Raw genomic sequence first — 25,907 nt, 5'->3', positions numbered from 1 at the left:
TAAAACAGATTCCATCTTGGTGTAACCTGGTAGAAGTCCTCAGGACACTTAACAAAATTATATTCTGATTATTCATTTTTTAGATTTAGGGATGAAAATAGAAAAGAATATAAACAAAGCATGCTTTTTGAGGTTTCTTGGGTCAGTTAGTAGAAAAATAGGTGTTTTCTTTGGGGAGGTTAAGTGGAGAACTGTGAAGCTGGAATTCCTGAGGTTTTTCCCCCCCCCTTCATCAGTCTTTAAGGGAGTGGTAGGCTTTGGTAGTCCGGCTGTTGACAAAGTCTGTTTTCTTAAACTGAGCCTTTGGAAGAAGCAAAGAAAAATATAAAATATAAAAATTTGCACATAAGAAAATGCCTCATCTATTAGTCAACTGAAGGATATTTACGTTGGTTCCATTTCCTGGCTGATGTGACTAGAGCAGCATGAACATGGCTGATCATGTGTCTATGTCACACAGTGTCCTGAGGACATATGTCCAGGAGTCATATAGCTGGTCACACAGTTGATTTACTTTCTGTTCTCTGAGAATTTTCCACACTGACTTCCAGAATGGCTGCAACAGTGTGCATCCCAGCAGTGAATGAGGGTGCTGCCTTCCCCACCATCCTTACCAGCATTTCTACTCTTGATCTTAGCATTCTGATGGGGTAAGAGGAAATCTCAAAGTAATTCTGATTGCTATTTCTCTAATTGCTAATGCTGTTGAAATACTTTCTTGAAACAACCTAAATGCCCTTCAGTTGATGACTAGATAATAAAAATGCAGTACATGTACACATTGAAATTCTATTCAGCTGCAAAGGAAAATGAAGGCATAGAATTTTCAGGTTCATGGTTGAAACTAAAACATATTTTACTGAGTGAGGTGATCCAGATCCAGAAAACCAAGTCACATGTTCTCTTGGATTTTGTGGCTCCTAGCTTTTAATCACCATATGGAAGTGGAGCATCTGCAGGAGCAGGAAAGCAAAAAGGGGTCAAGGTAGGGCCAGAGTGAGGCAAAGGTTGGGCTGGGGTCGATAAGAGAAAAGTGGGGTCTAGTGGAGTGAAGGAAAGTTCAGATGACATGAAGGTGGGAATGGAAAAGATGGGGGCATTTTAATTGGAGATGTGGGGGGCAATACAGACAAAAAGGGAAGGGGGAAGGACAGGTAGCACTAAGGATGCTTGAAAAGGCATAGCAAATTCTACGTTTACCTAAAATTATATATAAGTGTATACATGGATATAGAGCTTAATGAAGTTATACCACTTGGGGTGATAATGTTCCCCCCCAAAAGCCATGGACTATCTAACAATACCTCTAGTACCACACAAGAGAAACCTTCTTCTTCGCTGGTCAAGGGAGACCATGAGATTCCCAAAGCAACATAAGCCATTACTATTTCCTGTGCTGAGTCCCAGAACTTGAAGGTAAAACCCTATTGCTGCAGAAACTACACACTGCGCACACAGGAATAGGAGGAATTCAGTTGGAACTGGCCTGGAAGCCTCCTTCCTAAGGAGTGGCTCTCACATATCAAAAGTTGCCAAGGGAAAGGCTCACTCAGTAGTGTTGTACCCAGCTGTAAGGCCTGCGTACCACAAAAAGAACTGGACTGGCAAGATATGCACCGTGCTATAATACTGGCACTTCTGTCTGGGAGATGATTAATAACTGTCTAATTGGATTTAAGGATCACTCAACAGTAGGGAAATCATGTTTGGTATTGTAAACCCTGGAGAGGTCATATCCCCAAGAGGAAAATCTACTACTGCCAGATCCTAAATCTATATAATTTCTAATTGTATTCTAAATACTTTTCCTTATAGCCACAAATAAATGTAGCTTTCATTCATCATCAAAGATGCTTCCTTTTGCAACATACGGAAACTATTAAGGATATCCACAACTGATCAAAATGCAGAGAATATGGTACTGTAGAGTGTCTAGCTACAAGTGGTGCATCTGCAATGCAACCCTATACCGAAGGCTCAGGGAGAATCATGGAAGGAGAAAGATCTTATGAGCCAGAGGTCTATGACATCTGTTGCTAAATTATATTGTGTCCCCTAGATATGGCACAGGAAATGGATCCTTGAACTCTCAATAATATGATCATTTGAACAAGACCAGCAACATGGCACTACCAGTTGATATACCAATGTGGACAAGGGAAATTTCATATCATCCTTCTCCTAGATGAAGAACTATAGGGATGGAGGGCTACTGAGAATGGGAGAACCAATTGTTCCAGGGATGAACTCCTACACAGGTTGTCAAACATAGACACAGCAAAGCTAAGGAGATTTAGTAGGTTCCATATACATGTGTGCATGCACATACATATGTGTGTATATTTATGCATATATATGTATACACACATATATATTTATACATGTAACAATAATACTTAAAGAAGAGAACCTGAATTTGGGAGAGAGGAACCAGAGGGGAAGTGAGGGGTAGGCTTGTCACAGATACAGTGCTCATATGTGAAATTCTCAAAAACAAAACAAAACAACAAAAAAACTATTCAAAAAACAATGAAGGAGTAAGTGGAAGAAGAGGATGAGGATGAGGAGGAAGAAGAGGAAGATGAGGAGGAAGAAGAGGAGGAAGAGGTAGAAGAGGAGAAGCTATTTGGTGATTTCTCATGAGGGCCAGGTCAAGTGTCAGGTTTTAGCGGGTCAGTGTTCTTACCTTCTTATAGGCATTGTGCAGCTCTGTGTGTGCCCACAGAGAGAAAAGGAGGACAGAGGCAGCTTTGCTGGCCTTGTTGGGAGCACAGCTGAAAAGACAGGGATGTTCCTGGGTCAGTGAGGATGTGCCGCTTTGGCCATGCCCTTCACGTGGCCTCAATGTGGCTTCGACAGTTGCCACACAGAGGGACTGAAGGCCAGAGCTCACTTTTCAAGAAGCTTTTTTTTTTTTTAAATAAATCACAAAGGTAGTGCTAATAAACAATTTACAAAGGAAAAATCCATGATATTTATATACATTTAAAGCCTTTAATGACTTCTAGACTCTTTATATAGTTATATAAATATAACTTTACAGATTGCAACACAGAAAAACGACTGAAAATGTGCTTGTGTCTGAGACTAAAGGCCCTATCAATGCAGGAGCAAAACAAGTTTTTCAAGCTAAGATACACACTCTTGTGATAATACTTGTTAAAATAGTTTTAAAATCATCTGTGTCTTTAGTATAGGGCTGACAGAAGTTTACTCAGTCACAAATCCAATTCCCCATCACATCTGACAGTGACACTGGCTTTGTACGTTCCTTTTCTAAATGTGTCTTAAACTTACCATTTCTAGCTAGAGATCAGTTTCTTTGTGGATTTCATTACTTTCTAACTACTAAACCATGGCTGAGCTTTCTTTTTCAAAGATTGCAGTTTATTTCCTGTGGCACAAAAGTCTATTGACATGCAATCAAGACCACAGAAAGCAAAACCACAATGAATAAAAATGTGGGCTCCTTCCTGAGCTTCTTCTCCTCCAGCATGGAAGCTCCATAGGAAGGAAGAGTCAACTAGCATCTTACAGCATTTTAGTGCCCAGGGACAGTCACCCAGAGTAAGCAAATTCTCTTACATTACAGCTCTCTTATATTCAGAGTTCTAGGAAGTTCTTTAACGTCAAGGGTTTTGATATTCAGAACATTTATCTGTACATTAGTTGTTTGGCACTTGAGTTTTTTTTTTCTTTTTAAAGATTTCATGTGGGACTCAGTTCATTCCTTGCCAAGTCACCAAAAACTACTGGAGATGCAGCCCTGGTGTGTGATACTCCTTGTGATTATGTTGCCCATAAGACTCAGGAAAAGAGTAACTGCAGCTAGAGTATCTATATAGTACTGGTGGCAGGAAAATAGAGACAGTGATGGGCAGGTTCTAAGAGACTTACCCTTCCCCTGTGCTGATGGTCATAATTTTCTGCAGACCTCCAGTGTTCAGAAGGTCTCGTGCATTCTGGTAACTATTTTGCATTAAATTGTTCAAGGTATAGCAAGCAGAGGCTGTAGTTTCAATGAGAAGGTCTGTACTTGGGACTGTGTCAGGAATTATAGAAACCAAATCTGGCAGAGTTTCTTTAGCTACAAATTGAAAGAAAACAATGCTTGATTAGAAAGATTTTTTTCCTTTGGGAGAACATTCGTGTGTGTGTGTGTGGGGGGGTTATTACTGCATATGAGTATTTGGTATGCGTGCCTCCTGCATATACATATGCAAGTCAAAGCAGGCTGTCACCTGTCTTTCTTATGCCCTTTCTACCTACTATTTTGAGACAGGGTCTTTAATTGAACCAGAAGCTTTTTGGGGGTATGCTGGCTGGCCAGTTGAGCTCTTGATATCTGTCTATCCCACCTCCAAGTGCTGGGGTCACCAGCCACTGGCTGACAAATGTATGGAAAGATGCTGAGTCTCTATAATCAAATCTGAAGATTTTTCCAAAGAGGACATCCTGCTCTCAGTGTGCTGAAAACCTTCCCATAGAGTTAAGAGGACATAAATATCAAGAATTTTAAAATTTTATATTCTTCAACTGATTCCATTTCTGGCAATGCACATATCACCTTAAAAGTGGAAAAAGACGTCTACGAAGATATTTCAGATAGATTTTTATAAATAACTAAAAATATCATAAAAGCATAGCTATCCTACAGGCATATCTTTGATTAACTAAAATAAACTTAAAAAAAAAAGTTTCTAGTTCAGCTCAAAAGACGAGGACTTAACCACCTTTCCTTAAGCCCAGGACCAATCCACAGCTGAGTCTTTAGATTCCCTGGCTCTGCAGGGAACACCAGCTATCTTCCCATCGCTGACGAATTTCTCTAATGTATAATATGGAAATAACACTCTCTTTCTCCACAAGTTGTTCTGAGTGAGTTCAGGAGTTAATGCACATTACGTTGGCCACATATACTAAGTTCTCAAGAGCTATAAGTTATCATCAGAAGGTTAAACCACAGACTGAAGACGCTGAGAACATGACTATTCCTTTTACAACTTATGTGGATACCATGAAATAACAGAGCCAGATAACAGGAAGACCTGAGCTGCTCAATGAGAGCTGTGCCACCTCCTCCTCACCACCACACCAGCAGATCCCTCCATAGATCAAGGCTGAGGAGCAGCAGCAATTAAAGAAGTTTTTTTTGTCATCTTTATTTGCCTTAGGATAATACATGTATCAATAAAATATATTCTATAATATACTATGGGATATCCACAATATATTCACTCCCCCTGCCCCATCTCAATAAACAAATAAACAAATAAATAAATGAAAATCTACCTAGCTAGAGATCTCATTAAAAACACACATGTATTGAATGGATTTTTACTTATTCTTGACTACTAAAACTCAGAGTCAAAATAGGTCTTATTGTTTAAATTACACATCGAAGATTAAGAAAATTGACAATTTTAAAACTACATGTATGTTGCTGACGAACATGTAGATGAGACACACCCACTGAATAGAACAGCTTATGGGTGAGAAGTGTCATGCGGATTGCCCGTCTTGCTAATTATTAGGGTGATCTTCGGTTTCTCTTCTGCAAGTAATCAAAGCAAGTTAACAGAAAGTTTGGATATTAGGACAATCCGATGTCAGTGAGTGAGGGCGCCTGCCCCAGCATGTGCGGTAGCAAAGCTAGAATGCTTATCACCTGTGTTTCTGCACTTGCAGACTCAGAATGCACCGATGGCTTGCAGACCTCAACTTACCAATTTCATTCTGCAGAGAAAGATTCCGTGACAAATTCCTCAGCAGGGAGACCGCAGTCTTTCTCACACTGGGGTCACCCACGTGCAGCATCTTCCGCGTATGCTGAAGACCATTTTCCTTTTGGACAACCATGCGAGCTACCGATGTGGGTATCTGTTGTGAGACACATCCTGTAAATGCTATACATTTGCTAGCAGAGAAGTTCTCTGCAGATTCCAAAGGTTGAGGGAGGACAAAAGCTAGAACTGTAATGAAAGCAGTTTATAGATAGTTTCTTTAAAATCTTTTTGATTTTCAATATAGTTGATAAAAATATTTTTCCAGTATTTTTAAACAATTAAAAATTGGTTACTTATCTACTATTTTGCATCTGTGTATACGTAAAATAAGTCTGATAACTACTTATATCGCCTTCTACTTTATTCCCTTGAGCCAGGGTTTCAGTGAACCTGAATTTTGGTGTTTCTGCGAGGCTGACCAGCAAGCTCTTGGGATCCACATGTTTCCATTACCTCAAGGTGGCTATGTTGGCTTTTTATGTGCATGAAGGGCAGTCAAATTAAGGTTCTTATGCTTGCAAGTAAGTATATGTGACCACTGAGCATCTCCCAAGGATTGAATAATTTAAACTTAATTGGACAGTATGTTTTCTATCATGTTAAACTATTCAGCTAATATAAGCTCTTTTTTGTGGTCGTGGTAGAATTTGGCCACACAGATGCTGGCCACTTAGCTCAACAGTGAACCCGAGTCTTTGCTTTCCTGGTGAGAAAACTCAAGCTCCTTTCTTACCGATTTGCTTCATTTACTGGCTGAGGCTTAGTTATTGTTCCTGTTACTTCTGGTTCAAATTTGGGTCATTAACATATTTCAACAAACTTATTTATTTCTAAATTACAAACTCAATTCATTCTAAAAAGAGAATTGGGATTTTAAAGAATGCTTTTACTAATCTTTGAGAATTTCATACAATGTATTTTGGTCATATTTATCCTTCCCTCCTAACTCCTTCCTGACCCACCCTCATATCCTCCCTACCTAGCCAACTTGTAGTTTTCTTTTTTTAAAAATCCTTCATCTACCTGCCTCTCTAGCGTACACACCAATGTATTTTAAACTTGCCTTGATTTATGAATTTCTTTGTTCTGTAAAACTATAAAAACTTCATGAAACTACTTTCACATTGCAATATACAATTTGGGGTAACCTAAAGCTGTGTTCCCTGACCATGGTCAGTCATAATGGCTCCAGAATAAACTATCTTATTCACCTTTTAAAAAGAAAAAGAGAAAGAGAAAAGCTTGTGAAGTGCAATTGGTGCTGTTGGGTTACTATTAAATATGGATCTGCTCTGGAGCGTGAGATCACAGCACTGCAGAAACGTAACTTCCCTCTTCTCAGCGTCTGCCAATACCAATAGCTCCTCAGTTAGAGGTGAGACTCTACTTATGTTTTCCCCCACCGCTACCACTGGGATTTTGTCTGGCTTGAGTTTGTGTACATCTTATACATGCCCTTACACTGCCTGTGAGTTCATATGCTATGCAACTGCCAGGTAGATAGATACTAGGCTTTCAAAAAAGACAACCCACATTGCTAGTTGGATTATCTTTTCTCACCATGTAACTTGCTTTCACTGAACTTGCTATGTAGACCAGGCTGCCCTGAATTTACTGAGATCTGTCTGCCTCTGCGTCCTGAGCAATGGGATTTAAGCATATGCCACTATCCTAGCATGGATTTCTGTAATCTGTGTATGTGAGACTACTGCCTGCCCAGGTCTAGGAAAAATCTTCCTGAGGATCTAAATACTGATCTGAACCTTTTTAACATCAAGAGATCTCAAAACTGTAGCCTTAGCTTGTATCTGTGACTTTATATTAAATTTCTGTTTGAAGCTAATATGAGGCTACTATGACAAAACTCTTGTGATTCTTAACCATTCTTCAGGATATTTATCATGTATTGTCTCATATAAACAGTTTGCTTCCTACCACCTTTATTCTTCATTTCCCCAACTCTACTTTCTAGACTTGAGCCTCAATATAGAGCCATGGACGGGTGGTAGAATACCGATCTCTAAAACTGTTTTTGTGTTTGAACCGATATTCCTAGGAAAGTACTACATCACTTTACTAGAGTGTCAAACTTTAAAGGGTTGAAGACATTTAATTGTCTTTCACCGACTGTTCTCTATGAAGAGTCTTTGCCCCAGCGCTATCCAGAGAGGGGTATGTATTATGAACGATCCCAGACCTTGGGTCAAGAGGAAGGACAGACACTGCATTCCTCTTTTTCCAACGTGCCATCTAGACATACACTTCATCTGAAGGCTATGAAGACTGGCTGCCAGCATTCTTTACTTCCTATCCATGGAGCTGAGCAGACTAAACTCTTCACACTTCCCAGGACTAACCAATTCACACTTCCCAGGACTAACTACTCACACTTCCCAGGACTAACCAATTCACACTTCCCAGGACTAACTACTCACACTTCCCAGGACTAACCAATTCACACTTCCCAGGACTAACCAATTTATACTTTCTAGGACTAACTACTTCATACTTCCCAGGACTATCACATAAATGCCATCCCTCTACTGTTAACAATGCTGGCATCCCAGTTTAACCTACCCACCAACACTGTTGCTTCATTTAGCTTTTTGCCTTTTCTGATTTTTAGATTTTTTTTTTTTTTTTTTTTGGTTTTTCGAGACAGGGTTTCTCTGTAGTGCCCTGGCTGTCCTGGACCGAACTCTGTAGACCAGGCTGGCCTCAAACTCAGAAATCCGCCTGCCTCTGCCTCCCGAGTGTTGGGATTAAAGGCATGCTCCACCACTGCCTGGCCTAAATAGTACATTTCTGGATAAGCATTTCTGCAAACCTATTCATCCAACCACTTCTGTGATCTCTTATATTTCTGGTTGTGAGCCTAGCCTTTAATGGCTGAGCCATCTCTCCAGCCCCACCCCTGTGATCTCAAATGGTGATAAAAAAAAAACTTGAAGGTTTTTTCAGGCCAGGCATGGTGGAGCATACCTTTAATCCCAGCACCTGGGAGGCAGATGTAAGTGAATCTCTATGAGTCCAAGGCCAGCCTGGTTTATAGAGTGAGTTCCAGGACAGCCAGAGCTGTGTAAGGGACTGTCTCAAATAAACAAACAAACAAACAAACAAAACTTTATATGTAAGGGGCTGGAGAGATGGCTCAGATGTTAAGAGCACTGGCTTTTCTTCCAGAGGATCTGAGTTCAATTCCCAGCACCCACATGGCAGCTCACAGCTGTCTGTAACTCCAGTTCCAGGGGATCTGGCATCCCCACACAGACGTACAGGCAGGCAAAACACCAATGCACATGATATTAAAAACAAAAACAAAACTCGCTGATTTTAAATCCAACAGAGGATCTGTTAACGGTTACCTGTTAACTTCAGAATAATGTTCAGACATCTTAGTGTGGCTCACGCTGTCCTTCCTCACCCAGCTTCCCCCCCTCTACCACTAGTTCCTAATCAACTAGGTAGAAATTACTTTATTCCATATTTTCTCATTTGAGTTTCTTGAAACAATGGAGTTCTTCCTTTCTCTTTGTTCACAAGCAAGCTTATGACAAATCAAAGAAACGATTGTTTGTATTCTCAACCACAATGCAATGGTAAGCTGACCTTATCATTTCAGTTTTATTTAATATAAGCTTCTATGTGAAGACACTTATATAGGAAATGAATACATTTCCTCAAAGACTGTTTTTATGTGGCGATACATACCTGAAGACCAGCTATGTAATGAAATATTTTGGAATACTTACTTTATGAGCAAGGTACTACAAGCTTAGTCCAAATAATGATTTAAAATAGAATATATAAATATATAATATACATACAATGTACAGTACAGACAATAACCTTCTGTTATATGCTTTGACTTTGATGATAAAAAGTAAGTCATTGGGAAAGAGAATGAGCTCTGTGCTGTGGATGAGCTTCCAAGACAGACATGCAGGTGTCCTTCGAACCCCATGGTATCGTAGACATTGTGCTCTTACCTACAAAGAACGGACATACTGCTTCTTTTGGTGTAAACACTGACTTTCTGTCAGGGAGCACAGGTTGTACAAGCAGCAAGTCAGTGCAAACTTGTACCCTGGGCACTTTACCCAGGCAGGGCCAACTAACATCACAGACTCTTTCCAAAGCCCAACTGAGATACAATGGGACCAGTGAGACACATTTGCTGAGTTCTTAATAGCACTACCTGTCAGGATGCCAGGTTAACAAGATGTATGCCTGCGATCATTCCTAGCTACCCTCATTTCCTGTGAAATGAATCCCGGAAAGAGAATCCAGAGATGGGGTGAGGTATTCAAGACTAATTGTGAAAGGAAAAGAGACACACCCCAAATCTCTTGAGTTCTACAATATGAGAAATTCCTTCCTTTCCTTCTCTGTATTTTTCTCAACTAGTTTGAGGCAGTGATCTGAGGCCTGTAATGGAAGAACTAAGCAATATAAAAGCCACTGTGTGGTCAGACACAGCTGTCCAGACATTGAGGCTGAAGATGATGGAAGGCTAAAGCCCTTGTGGTTCTGAGACCTGTCTTGGCTGGAATGAGGAAACCATTGCTTCTGCCTGATTGCTTTTTCTCTGCATCTGAGCTAGACATGTCTACAGTGACCTCATTTTAAGAAGTAGAAAAACTGAAACAAAACTTACCGGGCCGGCTCCTGCTGTGAGGTTCTGGAGAGCCCCCAGTGATGCCTCTTGGGTATAGTTTCGGGTACTCTTGGCAATTAAGGACAAATACATCCTTATCACAATGGAATGCCAAAGCCACTCAATGCCGTGGGGACTGCTCCTTTCCTCTGGCATCTGCATGTCTTGGTATTGCTAAGTACACACAGAGTAAATGCACTTCAAGTGATGCCTACAACTCTGCACCCACACCGACAGACCAGAAACACTGTCTAGAAAGACTAACAAATCACAAAAACAGTATATTCAATTGCTTAACTTTAGCTCACAATAATCATTGCTTTCTAAAAAACTCACATTCTCCAACTTTACACATCACAGAAAGGGAATTAAATATAGGTCCTTCTAAAATGGTTTCCAGTACATTTAGCCTAAATTCTAAATAGTTGTCAACACCTTGAAGACAAGAAAATCAAGTCTATTCTATGCTTATAGAGTGGTTTGGAATAGTATCAAGGGTCTAAATTTACCATCCATTTTCCAAATTCAAGAATACCACGATACTAAGAACATGGTAGTTCCCTTTTTTTTTCTCATTATTATGTTAGTTTTGAAAGAAATACGCATCTTCCTAGGAAATTTATTCTTAATGTGTTCATAGTTTATTTTTAGGCTACAGGTAATGTTCAAACAATGGCTGAAGTATGGCCCACAAAGGACACAGGGCAGCATGGCTTAGCAGCTAACAAAATCCGGAGCCAGATGAGTGGTGACTAAAGTTTATCCTTGTCACCCAAACACTGAATTAAAGTAGGAAAACTAATGAGATTTTCTGTTCCTGTTTCCTTCCTGGGGAAGCCTCATGGGAGGACTGATGTGAGAACTAAAATAATCTGAAACAGTAGCCAACACGAATGCAGGAATCAGAGTCTCCAGCTCCATTGCCCCTTTGTTCCCATCTACAACCCACAGTCTCTCAAAGATCTCCCATCATACCTCTTTTAGTTTCCTACTTCGGCTGCCAAAACACCCGATACTTTTGTTACTGTTAGTCTGGATATTCCGGTTTTGCATGTAGATACTCTGGGAATATTTTTCTGGGAGCTCTGCCTCCAGCTGGTAGGAGAGGTTATGAAGAATGCACACACAGTTCTCTGTGGCCTGAGGAAACAGAACACGAAAACTGCTCATATACATACTGACGTCTCTTTCAGATGACAAGGTTGTTTAGGCTTCGGCTCTTGAAATTAGTATGCTTGGACCTAAGGTATGCAGGAATTACTGAGGCTAACTGGAACAGCTAATGTTAGAACATGAATGAATGGTCAGGAGTACTAAGCTAAAATGATGGTAGCCCCCCCAACCTTCTTTAATAACATAACTGGGGACTGAACCCAGGGCTTCTTGCACAGTGCATAAATGCTCTACCACTGAGCTATAGTTTTAGCCTCTTAGCATATTTCTAAAAAACATGTATGTCTAGAACAACTTCAAACTTCACATACATAAATTGGCAGCTACACTAAGATGGGCATACAACATAACACTGCTTATCATGACCAATCAGGAGGCTACTCTAGCAGCTAGTGTAAAGGTCGCATAAATGTAAGTGGCAGATATGGTATTGGAGAAGTGGCATATGATGTGGTGACTGTGCACGCAGGGCCTGAGGGAAGAGGGACAGCACGAGTCATTCAGATGCAATCTTCTTTTGACAAATGGTGATAACTCACTTGGCCATCTATTCTACAGTCCGTTCTATACACGGTGTGACAGATGGAACCCAAGTAAGATGTTACGCATGTCAGGCCAGTGTGGTACCACTGACCTAAGATCTCCAGCTATGGATAAGCTGGTGTTAGAAAGATTAGAAAGAAGGTTGTGGTGATGGAAGAGATGAATTTAAGGTTATTGTTGAACATGTACTTGTGTTCCTGGAGAACATCCACACTGAGTTGTTAAAAAGTTTTTGGAAATTTGGCTCTGGAGGAACTTCAGGTCTAAGGCTAGATAGAAAATTTAAGTGTCAGCTGGGTGCAGTGACCCACACCTTTAATCTCAGCACTTGGGAGGCAGAAACAGGTGGATCTCTGTGAGTTCGAGGCCAGTGTGGCCTACAGAACTAGTTTCAGGACAACCAGATCTACACTAAAGAAACTCTATCTTGGAAATAAAGAAAAGAAAATTAAAGTGCATACACATGTAATGAAAAGTATGGCTTTAGCAAGTAAGTCAAGGAACAAAACTACACTCAAGCAATTATTTTAATATTTGAAGCACCTTAGTGGGTAATCTGGCATGAGGAAAGTTAACTGTAGAGTTACCTTATCATCTGGCTGGTAGTCTGCAATAGTTCCTCTGACATAATGGACCAATGAGTCAATGAGACCATCACACCTTCTCATCATCTTCCTCCCATCGGAGCCAGCGGAGCTCATGTTCCTTTCAAGGACAACAAGAAATGGTAAGATGTATTCTATGTATCCTAAAGACCTGAGTAAGTCATACGCTACACATTCCAAAGGCCTATGCAAGATGTGTGCTATGGACCCAACAGACCTGAGTCTCAAACATTCGTTTAAGGTTCCCTCCAGTCTGAGAGCTTATCATTAGTCCAGGGAGACATCCTAATGCCAAACCTGAGACCATAAGGACAGGATCCCATCAGTGAGTCACTACCTGCTGCATTCCCCGGTAGCATTCCATGGCCCAGACAGGGTTTACATGGTCTTGCCCATAGTTTTCTGGAGAGGCAGATATGAGGCAAATGTTTGTAAGTAAAGAAAGACGGCACACTAGATAGAGCAATATGCTGTATGTCCAAATCCCAGTTTGCTCCGTGTCTTAACTCTAAACAACTTAATGTTGTTCTGGACCTCACTTTCCTCACTGGCAAAAGTGTGCTGGACTCTGTTACTTGAGTCTTGAAGGTTTTTATACAACCGTTATTGACAAAAATTAAGCCTGATCCTCTAAAGCATGATATTCTTCCCCTTCAAATGGTAGAGAGCTAAGCTATCAGAGAAAACATACTTTCCAGGGTCTGTGATGCCAGAACCCTCATCTATAAATATCTTTGTGCTTAGTCTTTTTCTAATTTTGCTGGGCCATGACCACAAGTGGAGGCCGCTTCCTTATAGAGGAAAGCAGCTGATCAAATATGGTAAAGTATGTTGTCATCACACTGTAGACTCCGGCCATATTTGTATTCTGGCATTATTGTTTCTATATCCCCTTGCATTAAGTTTTTCTTTTAATCATTACTACTCAGAATACTTTTCTCTGGAGAATGTTAACACTTTGGTCAATAGAACAGTAAAGAGGCTGTGGAGATAGCAGTGGTTAAGATCTCTTACTCCTCTCACTGAGGACCCTGGCCCAGTTCCCCACACCCACATCTGGTGCCTCAAAAAGGCCTCTTGACTCCAATTTCAGGAGATCTGATGCCATCTGGTTTACATGACCTCCCACATGGACATGGTACATAAAGACTCATTCAGGCATATACATAGAATAAAAAGAATACAAAGAAAATATTAGGTTTTGGAATTTGAGAACTCCCTCCTAGTCCCTTTTCCAAATTTAATTGAAAAAAAAATTGTGTCATGCTCACTTATAAGCAAGTAGATCATCAAAAATATATTCAGAAGTTCTTTTCTATAACATCCCAGGTAGTGTCACTAGAAGACTAATAGTTCGAGAACTTCTGGCAACTTATTTTCTTAATTTAAAAACATAATTGCAGTAAGTGATTTCAAAATATTTCCTGTCCTCAAATACTGCCTTCAAAAGAACAAATGTGCCCAGCATCACATCAGAAGTAAAGGGAGTGAAAGCAGGCACACTGAAGCTACAGAGGTCCCATCTGTAGGCTGATCTCTTGAAACTGTCCATGCTTGGCTGCTTTTAGCACCAAAATGGCACTTACAGTTCAACTTAAGAGCAAAAGACAAAAGATGGTACTATTTAATACTAACAAAATTCCTTTAGTGACTTTGATTATTTAAAATAATCAAATAAGTGACTCATTTGCTGTGAGAAACTGTAATTTTGTTAATTATAAGACAGGATAATGAAGGTGGGTGAGAAGGTTTAGAATTAAAGGTGCTTTCTGCCAAGCCTGATGATATGAGTTTGATAACTGATACACACATGCTGGAGAGAACAGACTCTGGCCAAGTTTTCCTCTGAACTTTCACATACATATAATGCAGTAAAAAAAACACATTTTAAAAACATAATGAAGCCAACCATTGGACTGAGGCTAGGAATCCCTATGGAAGAGTTAGGGGGAGGACTGAAGAAGCTAAAGGGGATAGCAACCACATAGGAAGACCAACAGTGTCAACTAACCTGGACCCCTGGGAGCTCCCAGAGACCAAGCCACCAACCAAAGAGCATACATAGGCTGGTCCATGGCCCCCAGCACATACATAGCAGAGTGCTGGCTGCCTTGTCTGGCCTCAGTGAGAGAGGATGAACCTAATCCTGTAGAGACTTAATGCCCCAGGGAAACGGGATGCTGAGTGGAGGGAGAGCACCCTCTCAGAGGCAAAGGGGAGGAGGGAGAGGGTGAAGAACTCTTGGAGAGGTCAACATTTGGAATGTAAATAAATACAGCAATTTTAAAGATAAGAAGATATAATGAATGGGTTTACTAAGTGGAAACACAATCAGGTGAACTACAGCTTTTTCTTAAGAAATGATTGTGTAAACTGACACCATCTATCTCTGTTTACTTTCTGAGCCCATTAAGAGTTGCTAGGCCTGCTGCTCATTTTAATTTTGATGATACATTTTTGGTGTGTGTTTAAGACCATGAAGGTAGCCAAAATTAACTACTTTTCTTTTTCACCGTCAAGCACAGATGATGCCTGTCATGGACCTACAAGGAGCCCTTTTTAAGAAAACCAAACCAAACCAAACCCCACTGTTCATCTGTTGAGGGTGAGTCAAAGGCCCTGCTTCACGTCAAGGTCTTCTGCACTGACTCTTGCGTGCAGAGTGGGCCACCAGCTGGAGTCCACCTAGGGGGAGTCCTAGTAAGCTTCACAGGAATTGAAACCACATCAGTTTGGTCTCCTAATTCCTCACATGAGGAAAGAAAAGCCTCAAAGAGCTTAGTTACTTTTCCTACTGAAAATAAATTAGTAGTAATGTCAGGATAGGAGGAATATTTTTTTCCATTTTATTCTTATGAGTATGGGTCTGTCTGTGTAGCAGCATCTGTGGGAGTCAGAGGAGGGAAGCAGATCCCCCGAAACTGAACTTACAGATGCTCATGAGATGGAATGCGAAGGCTGCGAATTGTACCTGGGTCTTCTGTAAGAATAGCTAATGCTCTTAGCTGCTGAGCCATCTCTCCAGTCCTATAGGAGGACAACTTTCTCTATCTTATAAAGAGTGGTACAAGAGAGAAAAAGCCTTATCCAACATTCATTCTTTTTGCTCTTTGTGTAGCAAATATCATATATTCCCAACCACAAGAAAGTGCTTTTTATGTATGAAAGCTTCTGACATTTTTCTAGCCCTTGGATTAGAGAAATGACCCCTTAAAATTGCTTTGACAAGTCAAAAGATCAGTCTTGTTCACTAGCTGGACCTTCTGCATAGTTTCAAAAGGGGACTTGGCTTTGTCTGACTCCAGAGTGTCTGTTCTAGTTAGGAGGGTAGTGCAGTTGGCTCTGCAGCCAGCCTCACAGCAGTAAACTGTGTCTGTCTTCTATTATCCTGACACCACTTGCTCAAAATAGGACTTATCAGGGGTTCCTGGCAGTTGATACCTTTGCTGACAGGAAGTGCATGGAATCCTGGTGCCTCACTACTGCCCCCGCATATCAAAAATATTTCCCATCTTATTCAGACAACCAAAAATATAAACAAGGGCAGATTATACCACTTCACCTGTGAACAGAAGTCATTAGACACAAAGTAGTTTACTATTACACTACTCTGATAAAAACCAATTCATTTATGTGAAACAGCATTTTTTTAATAGCTAATCTTTAAAGTTTGTAGGAAATAGAATTAACATAGACAGGATGTATCCTTTTACAATGTGCCTCCTGAATGCTGAGAAAAACCTACTTATTATTCTTTCCTGTATGTAACTCAATGGAGACTTAACATGGAAAGTACCTCAGAAGTATAAATTAAATAGACCAAAATAACCACCTTATTGTAAAGTGAAAATGAGCCTCTAAACCAGTCCTCAGTAACAAGCGAGCCATGAGGGAAGATGGCGCTCACTGAAGGCAATATGAACTTCCACTAGGCCCAGAAGCAGCACCTGATGCCAGTGACTGACATTAGGACCCCCCTCTCCAATACAGCTTTTAATGGGGTCAGGGGACTGATTGAGACCCAGGCTATCTCTGAAGTGTCTCAGACCCGGCAGTTTTAAATGTTTCAGATTCTTTGTCTCGGGCAGATCTGTGATTATGGACTATTTCCAAGACTGTTTCCCTCTCACATTCCTGAGTCACAGTGAAGAAAGCAAAAGCCACCTTGACCCTTGCTAGAATTCAAAGGAAGACTGCTATGTCTCTGTGAAGATTAATGGTGTCATAATGGAATAGTCATTCATACAGTGCCTAAGGCCTGGGAATAGGGTTTCTATAGCACAGGGAACAGCCTCAAGAACTAACAAATGAGACTACATGAAATTAAAAAGTTTCTGAACAGAAAAAGAAGCAGAATAAACAGACAACCCAATGAATAAAGAGAAAAAGTGTCCATTTATACCTCAAACATGGGGTTAACAGTTAGAACATATACAGGAGGTCAGACATTAAACCTAAGAAACAAACCTACCAGTCAACAAACAAGCCAATGATCTGAATAGTTTTCAAAAGAACAAATGCAAACGGGTTAGGGGTTGGGGATTAAGTTAGAACACTTCTCTAGCACACATGTCGTATTCCCTGTAGACTTGAAACACAATGAAAAAAAAATATATATCCTATAAAACAAAACCAAACAAAAAACTGTTCAGTATTTCTAGCCATGAGAGAAATATACATCGAAACTACTTTGAGATAATATTTCAGCCTTGTCAGAAAGACCATCATGAAATCAAATGACAACAAATGCTGGAGAGGATGTGAGGAAAGAGGAACCTTAGATACTATTAGTAGGAATGGGAGCTTACGCAATCACTGGAAATACTAAAAGAAAATCACCACACAGCCCAGCGGTACCTGGGCATACACACAAAGGGCTCTAACCCTACCACAGAGACATGTGCACTTCCACGTTTGTGGCTGCTGTACTTACAACAGTGAAGAGACACAGCCAGCCTGATGGCCATCATAAGATGAATGAACAATGACAATTTTAGACATTTACCAAGTGGATTTTGTTCAACTATAAGAAAATAAGTTTCAGGAAAATGGATTGGGTTAGGAAACATACCAAGCAAGGGAAGCCAGGCTTATATACTAATGTCTGCTTCTAACTGTTAAATCTGTACCTCCAAGTAGGAGGGAATGGAAAACCAGGACACTAAGGGAGTGAGATGTTGATGACTGGGATGATCCAAGGCTTTCCCTGAGAACATGATATACATAGAGAGGGGACATGCTGGACATAAGTCACAGCTGATGTAAGGTCCTCTGACCCCAGCTTTTGTCTTCTTCTCTATCGTCCTCATCCCTGGCACCTCCCCCTCATGACCTTGTCACTGAAGAATGACCTGCTGGTCCAGGTCAAACTACTGCCTGAACAAGGACAACCAAGTATGGTAGAAAGAGAAAGTGCAGCCATTATACAGTCACACCACAGGGACCACCTGAAGGGGGGACACCGGTAGTGCGATGCCAAGGAACACTGGTTTTCCTTTAGATGCTTGTATAGTTTTCCATTTTAGTTCTTGTAATGTATTGCTAAAGTCCTAACAAAGGTCTTTATAAGGCAGGTCTGGTGGCACACACCTTTAATCCTTGCTCTCAGGAGGCGGAGGCGGAGGCGGAGGCAGAGGCGGAGGCGGAGGCAAGAAGATCTCCAAGTTCAAGGCTAGCCTGGTCTACAGAATGAGTTCTGGGAGGCTCTCAGAAACCCTGTCTCTAAAAACAAATTAACAAAAAAACACCAACCAACCAACCAGGCCCAAAAGTTCCTTATTTAAAAAAATAAATCTATTTTATTTAAAAAAAAAAATCTGCCCTTGGTTTCCTAAAATGGTTCTATAAATTTAAATATATGGGAACATGTAGATAAATGTTTAAGGACAAAATATCTCCTACAAGGGCCAGTGGATTTCCAATTGATGAGTTTGCACTGGAATTTGATTACAGATTATTTACCATAGCATAAAGTTGAATAAATTGTAATTTAATACCCTGTATAGATCTGGTCAGTCTCCTCCAAACAGAAGGATAAAAGATAAAAGTAAAGAACAGAAAATAGGGATAAAAAGGTCTTGAAGACAGGAAAGTGGCAACAAGTTTAAAATTACTTTTGCTTCACAGCATGAGAAAAAAATTTTTTTTTATTTCAAAATTACCAAAAATGGCTCCTATCCATTTATCTGAGCCAAATATCTCTACTACAGCTGGTCCCTGACAGACAGATGGACTAAGAGAAAGAACACAGTGGAGTGTTGTAGTAGTGGCCAAACAGAGAAGGGCTGTGCTGGTTCGTGGCTGTGCTGGCTCCAGAAGACCTCAGTGCTGGCAAATGTGTGATCTTTAAAGGGACATTGGTGGTGGTGGTGGGGGCAGCCAGCTGACCAGTCTCCGCCCCTCAGAGCAAAGCGATACCCTCACAAGAGAGCCAAGCTGTATTTACCCAGGCAGTGGCACAGCAGAGGGGGTGAAGGTGTCTGCTAGGGGTGGCCAGGCACTGACAACATCATAATGATAGACGCTCTGAAATATCCTCTTAGTTCTCCCCCACCTCTGCCCCTCCTCCTTGAAAGTATTTCTGCACATCAGGTTTTGCTAGCTCAAACTTCTAAACTAATTCCTAAATTCCTCTCTTAGATGCTATCAGCGCTAATGAGCCCCAACTCATAAACAAAAGAGCTGCTGTGGCCAAATTGTGCTGCGCTGTTTAAGCCAAAGCGCTGACTCTGGAGTACTGGATTTGGCCTCCCATTTCAGATCGAAGCATGTTTTCTCTCAGTATGTCCTTTAAACACCTCTCCTGGGTCAGAGAGGTCCTCGGGCTCTGTGACAGGGGGGAGAAGAGAACAGTCTAAGAGATAAATTCAAAAAGTCAAAACTGAAGCTGAGCTGCAGTTTCCTCTGTTCCCCCTCTGGGCTCAGCATCCTAGAGCTGAAGAGATGTTGATTTTATCATTTTAATGTTTTGTTTTAATTTTGATATGATTTTTACATAATATACAAACCTAACAAAAAAGCTAATATTTTAGACTTCTAGACTAAAAAAAATAAATCAAAACATGATTACAGTAGCTGCCATTAAATATCTGCTAAGGTAGGTTCTACTGGGTCTTCATAACTAAAGTATAATTGTCCCAAACAAGCCATCTCATCCAAGTTTTTATATTAAAAGTAAAAGGGGGAGATCGATCTATATGACTATATTATCTCATGGTATTAAGTGATAAAAATGTTATACATTTTTTGTTTTGTTTTGTTTTTTGAGACAGGATTTCTCTGTGTAGCCCTGGCTGTCCTGGAACTCACTCTGTAGACCAGGCTGGCCTCGAACTCAGAAATCCGCCTGACTCTACCACCCAAGTGCTGGGATTAAAGGTGTGCACCACCACTATCTGGCAAAAATGTTATAAAATTAAAAGATGAGATGTTTTAATAGATAAGGAGATATCTATCTATCTATCTTGTTTTGTTTACAGAATGAAAAACTAAAAGGTTAAAAAAACTAAAAGGTTTCTGTAAGTTATAAAAGGTCTGGATAACATATTTGCGATACAAAGGTAATACATACAATATTAATGTTTATAAGGTCTAATACAAATGATAAAAACCTAGATATATTTAAAAATATTCGGCTATTCTAGTATTACAATATCAGACCAGTGTAACTCCTGACATTCCTCATGGGCACCTGTCCTGCTCCCTTCAACTGCGCATCCCCTCAGCTGCATATCACCCACCTTTCCTATTTGTTTGTCATTGTCTATATGTATATGTATTCCTCTCATTGGAATGGCCCACAAGTGTTATGGCTCAGGAGCCTGGCAGGGTTGAATGTAGTTTTCAAACATTACCAATTTATTCCCTTGGCATTTTCCAGTTTCTCATCACCCACAGGTCACCCTGTCATTGGATGGTCATTTTTTTCTTTTTCTTTCCTTTTTTTAAGGATTTATTTATTTTATATATATGACACACCAGAAGAGGGCATTGGATCCCATTACAGATGGTTGTGAGCTACCATGTGGTTGCTGGGAATTGAACTCAAGGCCTTTGGAAGAGCAGCCAGTGTTCTGAACTACTGAGCCATCTCTCAAGCCCTCTTGGATGGTCACTTTTTAGTATGCAACAACAATCCAGAGTCCTGACTTAAAATGGAATTCACTCTGGGGTGGCATGTCCCATGGGTCTAAGAACTGTATACCTCTGAATGAGGTACTGGTTGACTTGTCCTGGAGGCGCTCTATAATGCTATGAATGAAAATGGCTCCTATAGGTTCATAGGAAATAGCATTATTTGAAAAGATTAGGACATATGGCTTTGTTGAAGTAGGTGTGGCCTTCCTGGAGGAAGTGTGTCATTTGGTCTTAGGTTTTATTAAGACATTAGGCCTTCCTGGTCTGGATGAAGACAGCTTTCTAATATCCCATCCATCTATTACACTGTCTCCAAAGAAAAGGCTCAATTGGACTTCTGGCTGTTAGCCACAACAATGGACCATCATAAAGACATTCTTTTTATGTTTGAAATCAATGCTTCTGTTAACCCTCCATATATATTGCTGATTGGGAGTCCCTCTATTCCAAAAGGTGTGGGCACTTCAAAATTACCTGTATCAATTATTCTCTTTCTAATTATGTGGAGTCCCCCACCACATTGACCAAGGATATGTTGTACCAGTTACAGGGCTTTAACTTCCTTTATTCCTTCAGTGTTCGTTCACTATTGTTGACTGAGGGGACATAGTTCTTTGTCTAAAGCCAGGAACATGCTTGGCATAAGACAGAGCTTGTACAAAACCTCCTAACACCAGTTTTTGTCTTCTTGTTTATTTTCTCTATCGTTCTCATCCGTGGTACCTCCCCCTCATGACCCTGTTATTGAAGAATGACCTGCTGGTCCAGGTCAGGGGGTGAAGTAAGGGAAGACAGCAGAGCAAAGTAGAAGTAGGGAGGACTGGAGAAGGTATAACAAGAAACGAGAGTCAGGGAGACAGAGGGGGTGGGGAGGACTGGGAAGCAAAGACAATGAGATATGTTTTTGAAAATTCCATAGGAAACTTAATTCATAATTACACATACATATATATATATAATCAATTAAATACTGTTAGTGCCAGGACACTCCAAGCCCTGGCCTAACCATGTGACCCTGGCCCTTCGTTGCCAGGACAACGACCCTCAATCCCACAACTCACCCGGCTCAGTCCCCACCCTCATTGGTGTGACATCATTCTCCGTATAAATTAGGGGATCACCCCCTCCTCACTCTCTTCTCCTCTTCTCTTCCCCCTTCTCCCCTCTTCTTTTCCTCTCCCTCCTCTTCTTCTCTTCTCTTTCTCCTCCTCTTTCTCTCTCTCTCCTCTTCTCTGTTCTTCTCTTCTACTCACTTTGCCGGCCCCCCCATCCCTGCTTAATAAACCTCTCTCACGTGGAATCACCTTGGCGTCATCTGCTGTTTGGTTTCTCCACCCAAAACATAAAAAAATAGTATCAAACTTATAGCTATAATTTAGTGTATATGCTAAACATGATGGTGAATAATTCATCTGTAATTTTTATAACATTTCTGAGGCTATGGTACCCTAGAATTTCAGTCATAATCATGACATATTATTAGCATCTAAAGTCAGAATGAACTGCTGCTCTTCCATGCAATGTCTCTGGCAATGCTCTGGTATGCTCTCACAGATAGCACTGAAAGGAAATCCGTTAACGATACTTTGAAGCTCTGTATCTAGTGTGCAGTCAAGGAGCCTGGGGAAGTGATGAGCTGACATGCAATGTTTTAAGGCAAAGGGTTTGAGGCCCTGTCACTAGTTATCACGATGTGATAGTGGCAGGGACAGGGGCTGGTAAAGTAAGTCACTTCCCCCACAAAAGAAATATGTGAAGAGTCAGAAATAAGTAGGCTTATTTGTACTTGATGATGTAGTTTCTCACACACTGTCTGGTGGCTCTGGGCCCAAGCTCCTTAATTCTACCCACCATTAGCTCCAAGAAGGCCTAGTCTCTTAAGTACTTGGTAAGAAGCAGTTGGCAAAGTCTACTCCAGACTATAAGATGCTGGCCTATCGTCCCTTGTTTGAGATGTAGACCCAGTCTTTCATTTAATTTTCTTCTGATCTATATCCAACAGTTGAGGCTTATCTGTGACTAACAAAGAGAAAGAAAGCAACACAGCAGCTCTGGTTGCTCAGGATGAAAAGTAAACTTTCTTAGAACAGCAGAGCAACAAAAACTATGCAAAAGAAGGGTTTGACGGTTACTATAACATCAACACCACTCCTGAAGGTATTGGCAAGCATCGATCTCAGGCAGCCTTTGTTTACAAGAGGGAGCAACAGTGACAGGTTACAAGAATTCACAGCTACACTTCAAAGACACATCCATGCTTCTATTATGGGGAGAGAAAGAGAATGTGTATGTGGGATCCTTAGTTCTGCTTTTCCTGGTTTTTTTGAATTTTTCAAAACCATCCGAACATTGAGATAAGTCATTAAGCATGTGGCTAGGTGGCAATACACATTCTGCATGGTTTGGGTAGAACACCAAGTTCCATTTAAAGTTGATTATAAATAGTAAACTGTAACTTAAACAATATACATTGAAGCTACTGCAACCTGAATAACCTTATTTAACAACTAAAGGAGATGTTTGGATTGTTAGTGGATGATTAAGGAATTTATCCACAAGGCAGTAGATATTTTCTAGCTTGATGTCTGCTGACAGAGGTGCCATGTTTTTTTCTGTTAACCTACTAATTCGTTGTTTTTAAAGAAAAAAGGTTTCATGCATCTTTAGAGCTTGTCTCATAATATTGAGTCAGGGCATTATTATTTCTTTTCAATCCAATAGGCCCTTTGTATGTTTCATAGCTTCCAGCTTTGTGTTTTCATGGGATTTCTGTGTGAGAATGTGTCTCTCTGTGCCTATATATGCTATTTCTTTGGTTTTCATATTTTGTTTTGTTTTATTCTGATTTGTTTGTTTTAATCTTATTTTATTATCATTCCTTAAATGCCTGAGTCATAAAGAGTATAGATCCAGATGGGAGGGGAGGTAGGGAAGAACAGGTGGGAATTCAGCGAAGAGAAACAGTAATCAAAATATACTATTTGAAAAAATATTTTCAAGGAAAGAAAAAAGGTCTTGAGGATGGAGGGGTGTTTCCTAACAACCTCTGCTTTAAATCCATCCATCCATCTGTCCATCCATCTATCCATCCATCTGTCCGTCCATCCGTCCATCCATCCATCCGTCCATCCATCCGTCCGTCTGTCCATCCATCTATCCGTCCATCCATCCATCCGTTCATCCATCCATCTGTCTGTCCATCCATCCATCCGTCCATCCATCCATCCATCCGTCCATCTATCCATCCATCCATCCATCCATCCGTTCATCCATCCATCCATCCATCCATCCATCCATCCATCCATCCATCCATCTGTCCATCCATCCATCCATCCATCCTACATGTGTGGGTGCCCTTGTGTCACAGATTGCATGTGGGACCAGAGGACATCTGGGTTCTAGAACTCAGGTTGTCAGCCTCAGCAGAACCTTTACCTGTTGGGTAATGTTAGCCAAACCTACCAATTCAAAAATATTCATGAAATTTAAAATGTTTTTTAAGATATAGTTCTGACTATGATTAGCCACACATTTTTTAATAAAAACATATTTGCTGTTATAAAACGCAGTTCACAGGATATTACCTATAACTTAAGTAATATATACACAGCCATTTTTCCTAAATTCTTGAGATGCTTTTTAAAAAAGTTGACAATAACATTCTGGGAAATTATTTTTCTGCCCAAGACTCAACTTGTAAACTAATCACTGAAGAAAGACAAGTGAAATGAGTTCTCATTGTATAAGAAAAAATGATTCTTCCATGGCTGGTTCGATGGCTCAGCAGGTGATGGATCAGCTCAGTGCTTTGTGCAAAGTCCCAAGGAATGGATTGAAATCCACAGAAGCCATGGAGGACAGATATAACCACGTTCTTCCTCTCTGTCTTACACACACACACACACACACACACACAAACACACAAACACACACACGGAGACATACACAAACACATACACATATAAACACACACACAGAGACACACACACATATAAACACACAAACACACAGAAATATACACATACATATAAACACACATACATACAAATACACACACATATGTACAAACACACAAACACATACACAAAGAGACACATATACATACATACAAACTCACACACATACATACAAACACACATACACAAATAAAAATTAAAAAATAATGTTTTACTGATTCTTCCTTCTCCATATTATCTTTACTCAAGTGTTTAAAATAATCACTTCTGGTGCCACCCCTGAGTTGGTCCTGGGTTTTATATGAGACTTGGAGTTGTAGAACATCATCATACCAGAAAACACAGGCTAAGGAAAGGCTGCAGTGTTGCTGGGAGTGATAGTGAGGAGTCCATTTTTCTTTTCTTTTTCTGCAGAATTAGCTACTGTCCCATGTTACACTATTGAGCAAGCCATGAGGAGAAAGACAGTAGGTAAGGCTCCCCGCCTCTAAGTTCCTGTCCTGCTTGAGTTTCTGTCTTGACAGCCTCCTTTGCTAAACAGTGATGTGGAAGTGTAAGCCAAATTAACCCTTCCCTCTCCAACTTGCCTTTGGTCATGTTTTTTTCATCAGTAACAGTAACCGTGACTAAATCAGGTATTAACTAGACAGTTAAGACAGTGCAATTAGAAGAAAAAAAAAGACAGTGCAATTAAAGACGGAAACATTATAATAAATTCCATCAGTTTCTACCCAAGCAGAGTCTTATAAAATTAAATTGTGTAATTACAGAAAGGATCCAAAATAGAACACATTCCAACTTCTCTTTGGGTGCCCTATTTGATTACACCTTCTATCTGAAGAGGTTGGGGCACAAGGAGGCATTACCTTAGGCATCCAGTGACATTGTAGAATATATCAAAATCAAGCAAGCCATTGGCTTTGGGGTAGTCTCCTTCAGGCCACCCGGAGAAGGGGATGATGACACTCTCTGTCAAGGTGAGCAAGGCTTCTGTTATCATGAGATGCTTGAGTTTATCACTAGAGGACAAGTTCCAGAGCAAACCTAGAAA

The 25,907-nt window shown here is 40.5% G+C and overlaps 1 protein-coding gene across 1 annotated transcript in view; it reads right to left on the bottom strand.

Moving 5' to 3' along the window:
- Positions 1 to 222: 222 nt before the first annotated feature.
- The window catches only part of Pkp2 (plakophilin 2), a 60,485-nt gene continuing 34,800 nt past the window's right edge, over positions 223 to 25,907 (bottom strand). The window contains exons 6-13 of the mRNA XM_021209445.2: positions 25,723 to 25,900; positions 12,747 to 12,864; positions 11,419 to 11,583; positions 10,444 to 10,617; positions 5,727 to 5,880; positions 3,898 to 4,087; positions 2,687 to 2,774; positions 223 to 301 (exon numbers count right to left, since the gene is read on the bottom strand). Of these exons, the coding sequence (XP_021065104.1) occupies positions 233 to 301; positions 2,687 to 2,774; positions 3,898 to 4,087; positions 5,727 to 5,880; positions 10,444 to 10,617; positions 11,419 to 11,583; positions 12,747 to 12,864; positions 25,723 to 25,900 (1,136 nt within the window). The 3' untranslated portion in view covers positions 223 to 232. The remainder of the gene's footprint in view (positions 302 to 2,686; positions 2,775 to 3,897; positions 4,088 to 5,726; positions 5,881 to 10,443; positions 10,618 to 11,418; positions 11,584 to 12,746; positions 12,865 to 25,722; positions 25,901 to 25,907) is intronic.

Source organism: Mus pahari, chromosome 12 (genome assembly GCF_900095145.1).
Source record: "Mus pahari chromosome 12, PAHARI_EIJ_v1.1, whole genome shotgun sequence".
Classification (NCBI taxonomy): domain Eukaryota; kingdom Metazoa; phylum Chordata; class Mammalia; order Rodentia; family Muridae; genus Mus; species Mus pahari.
This window is presented reverse-complemented; position numbering and strand designations above follow the sequence as displayed.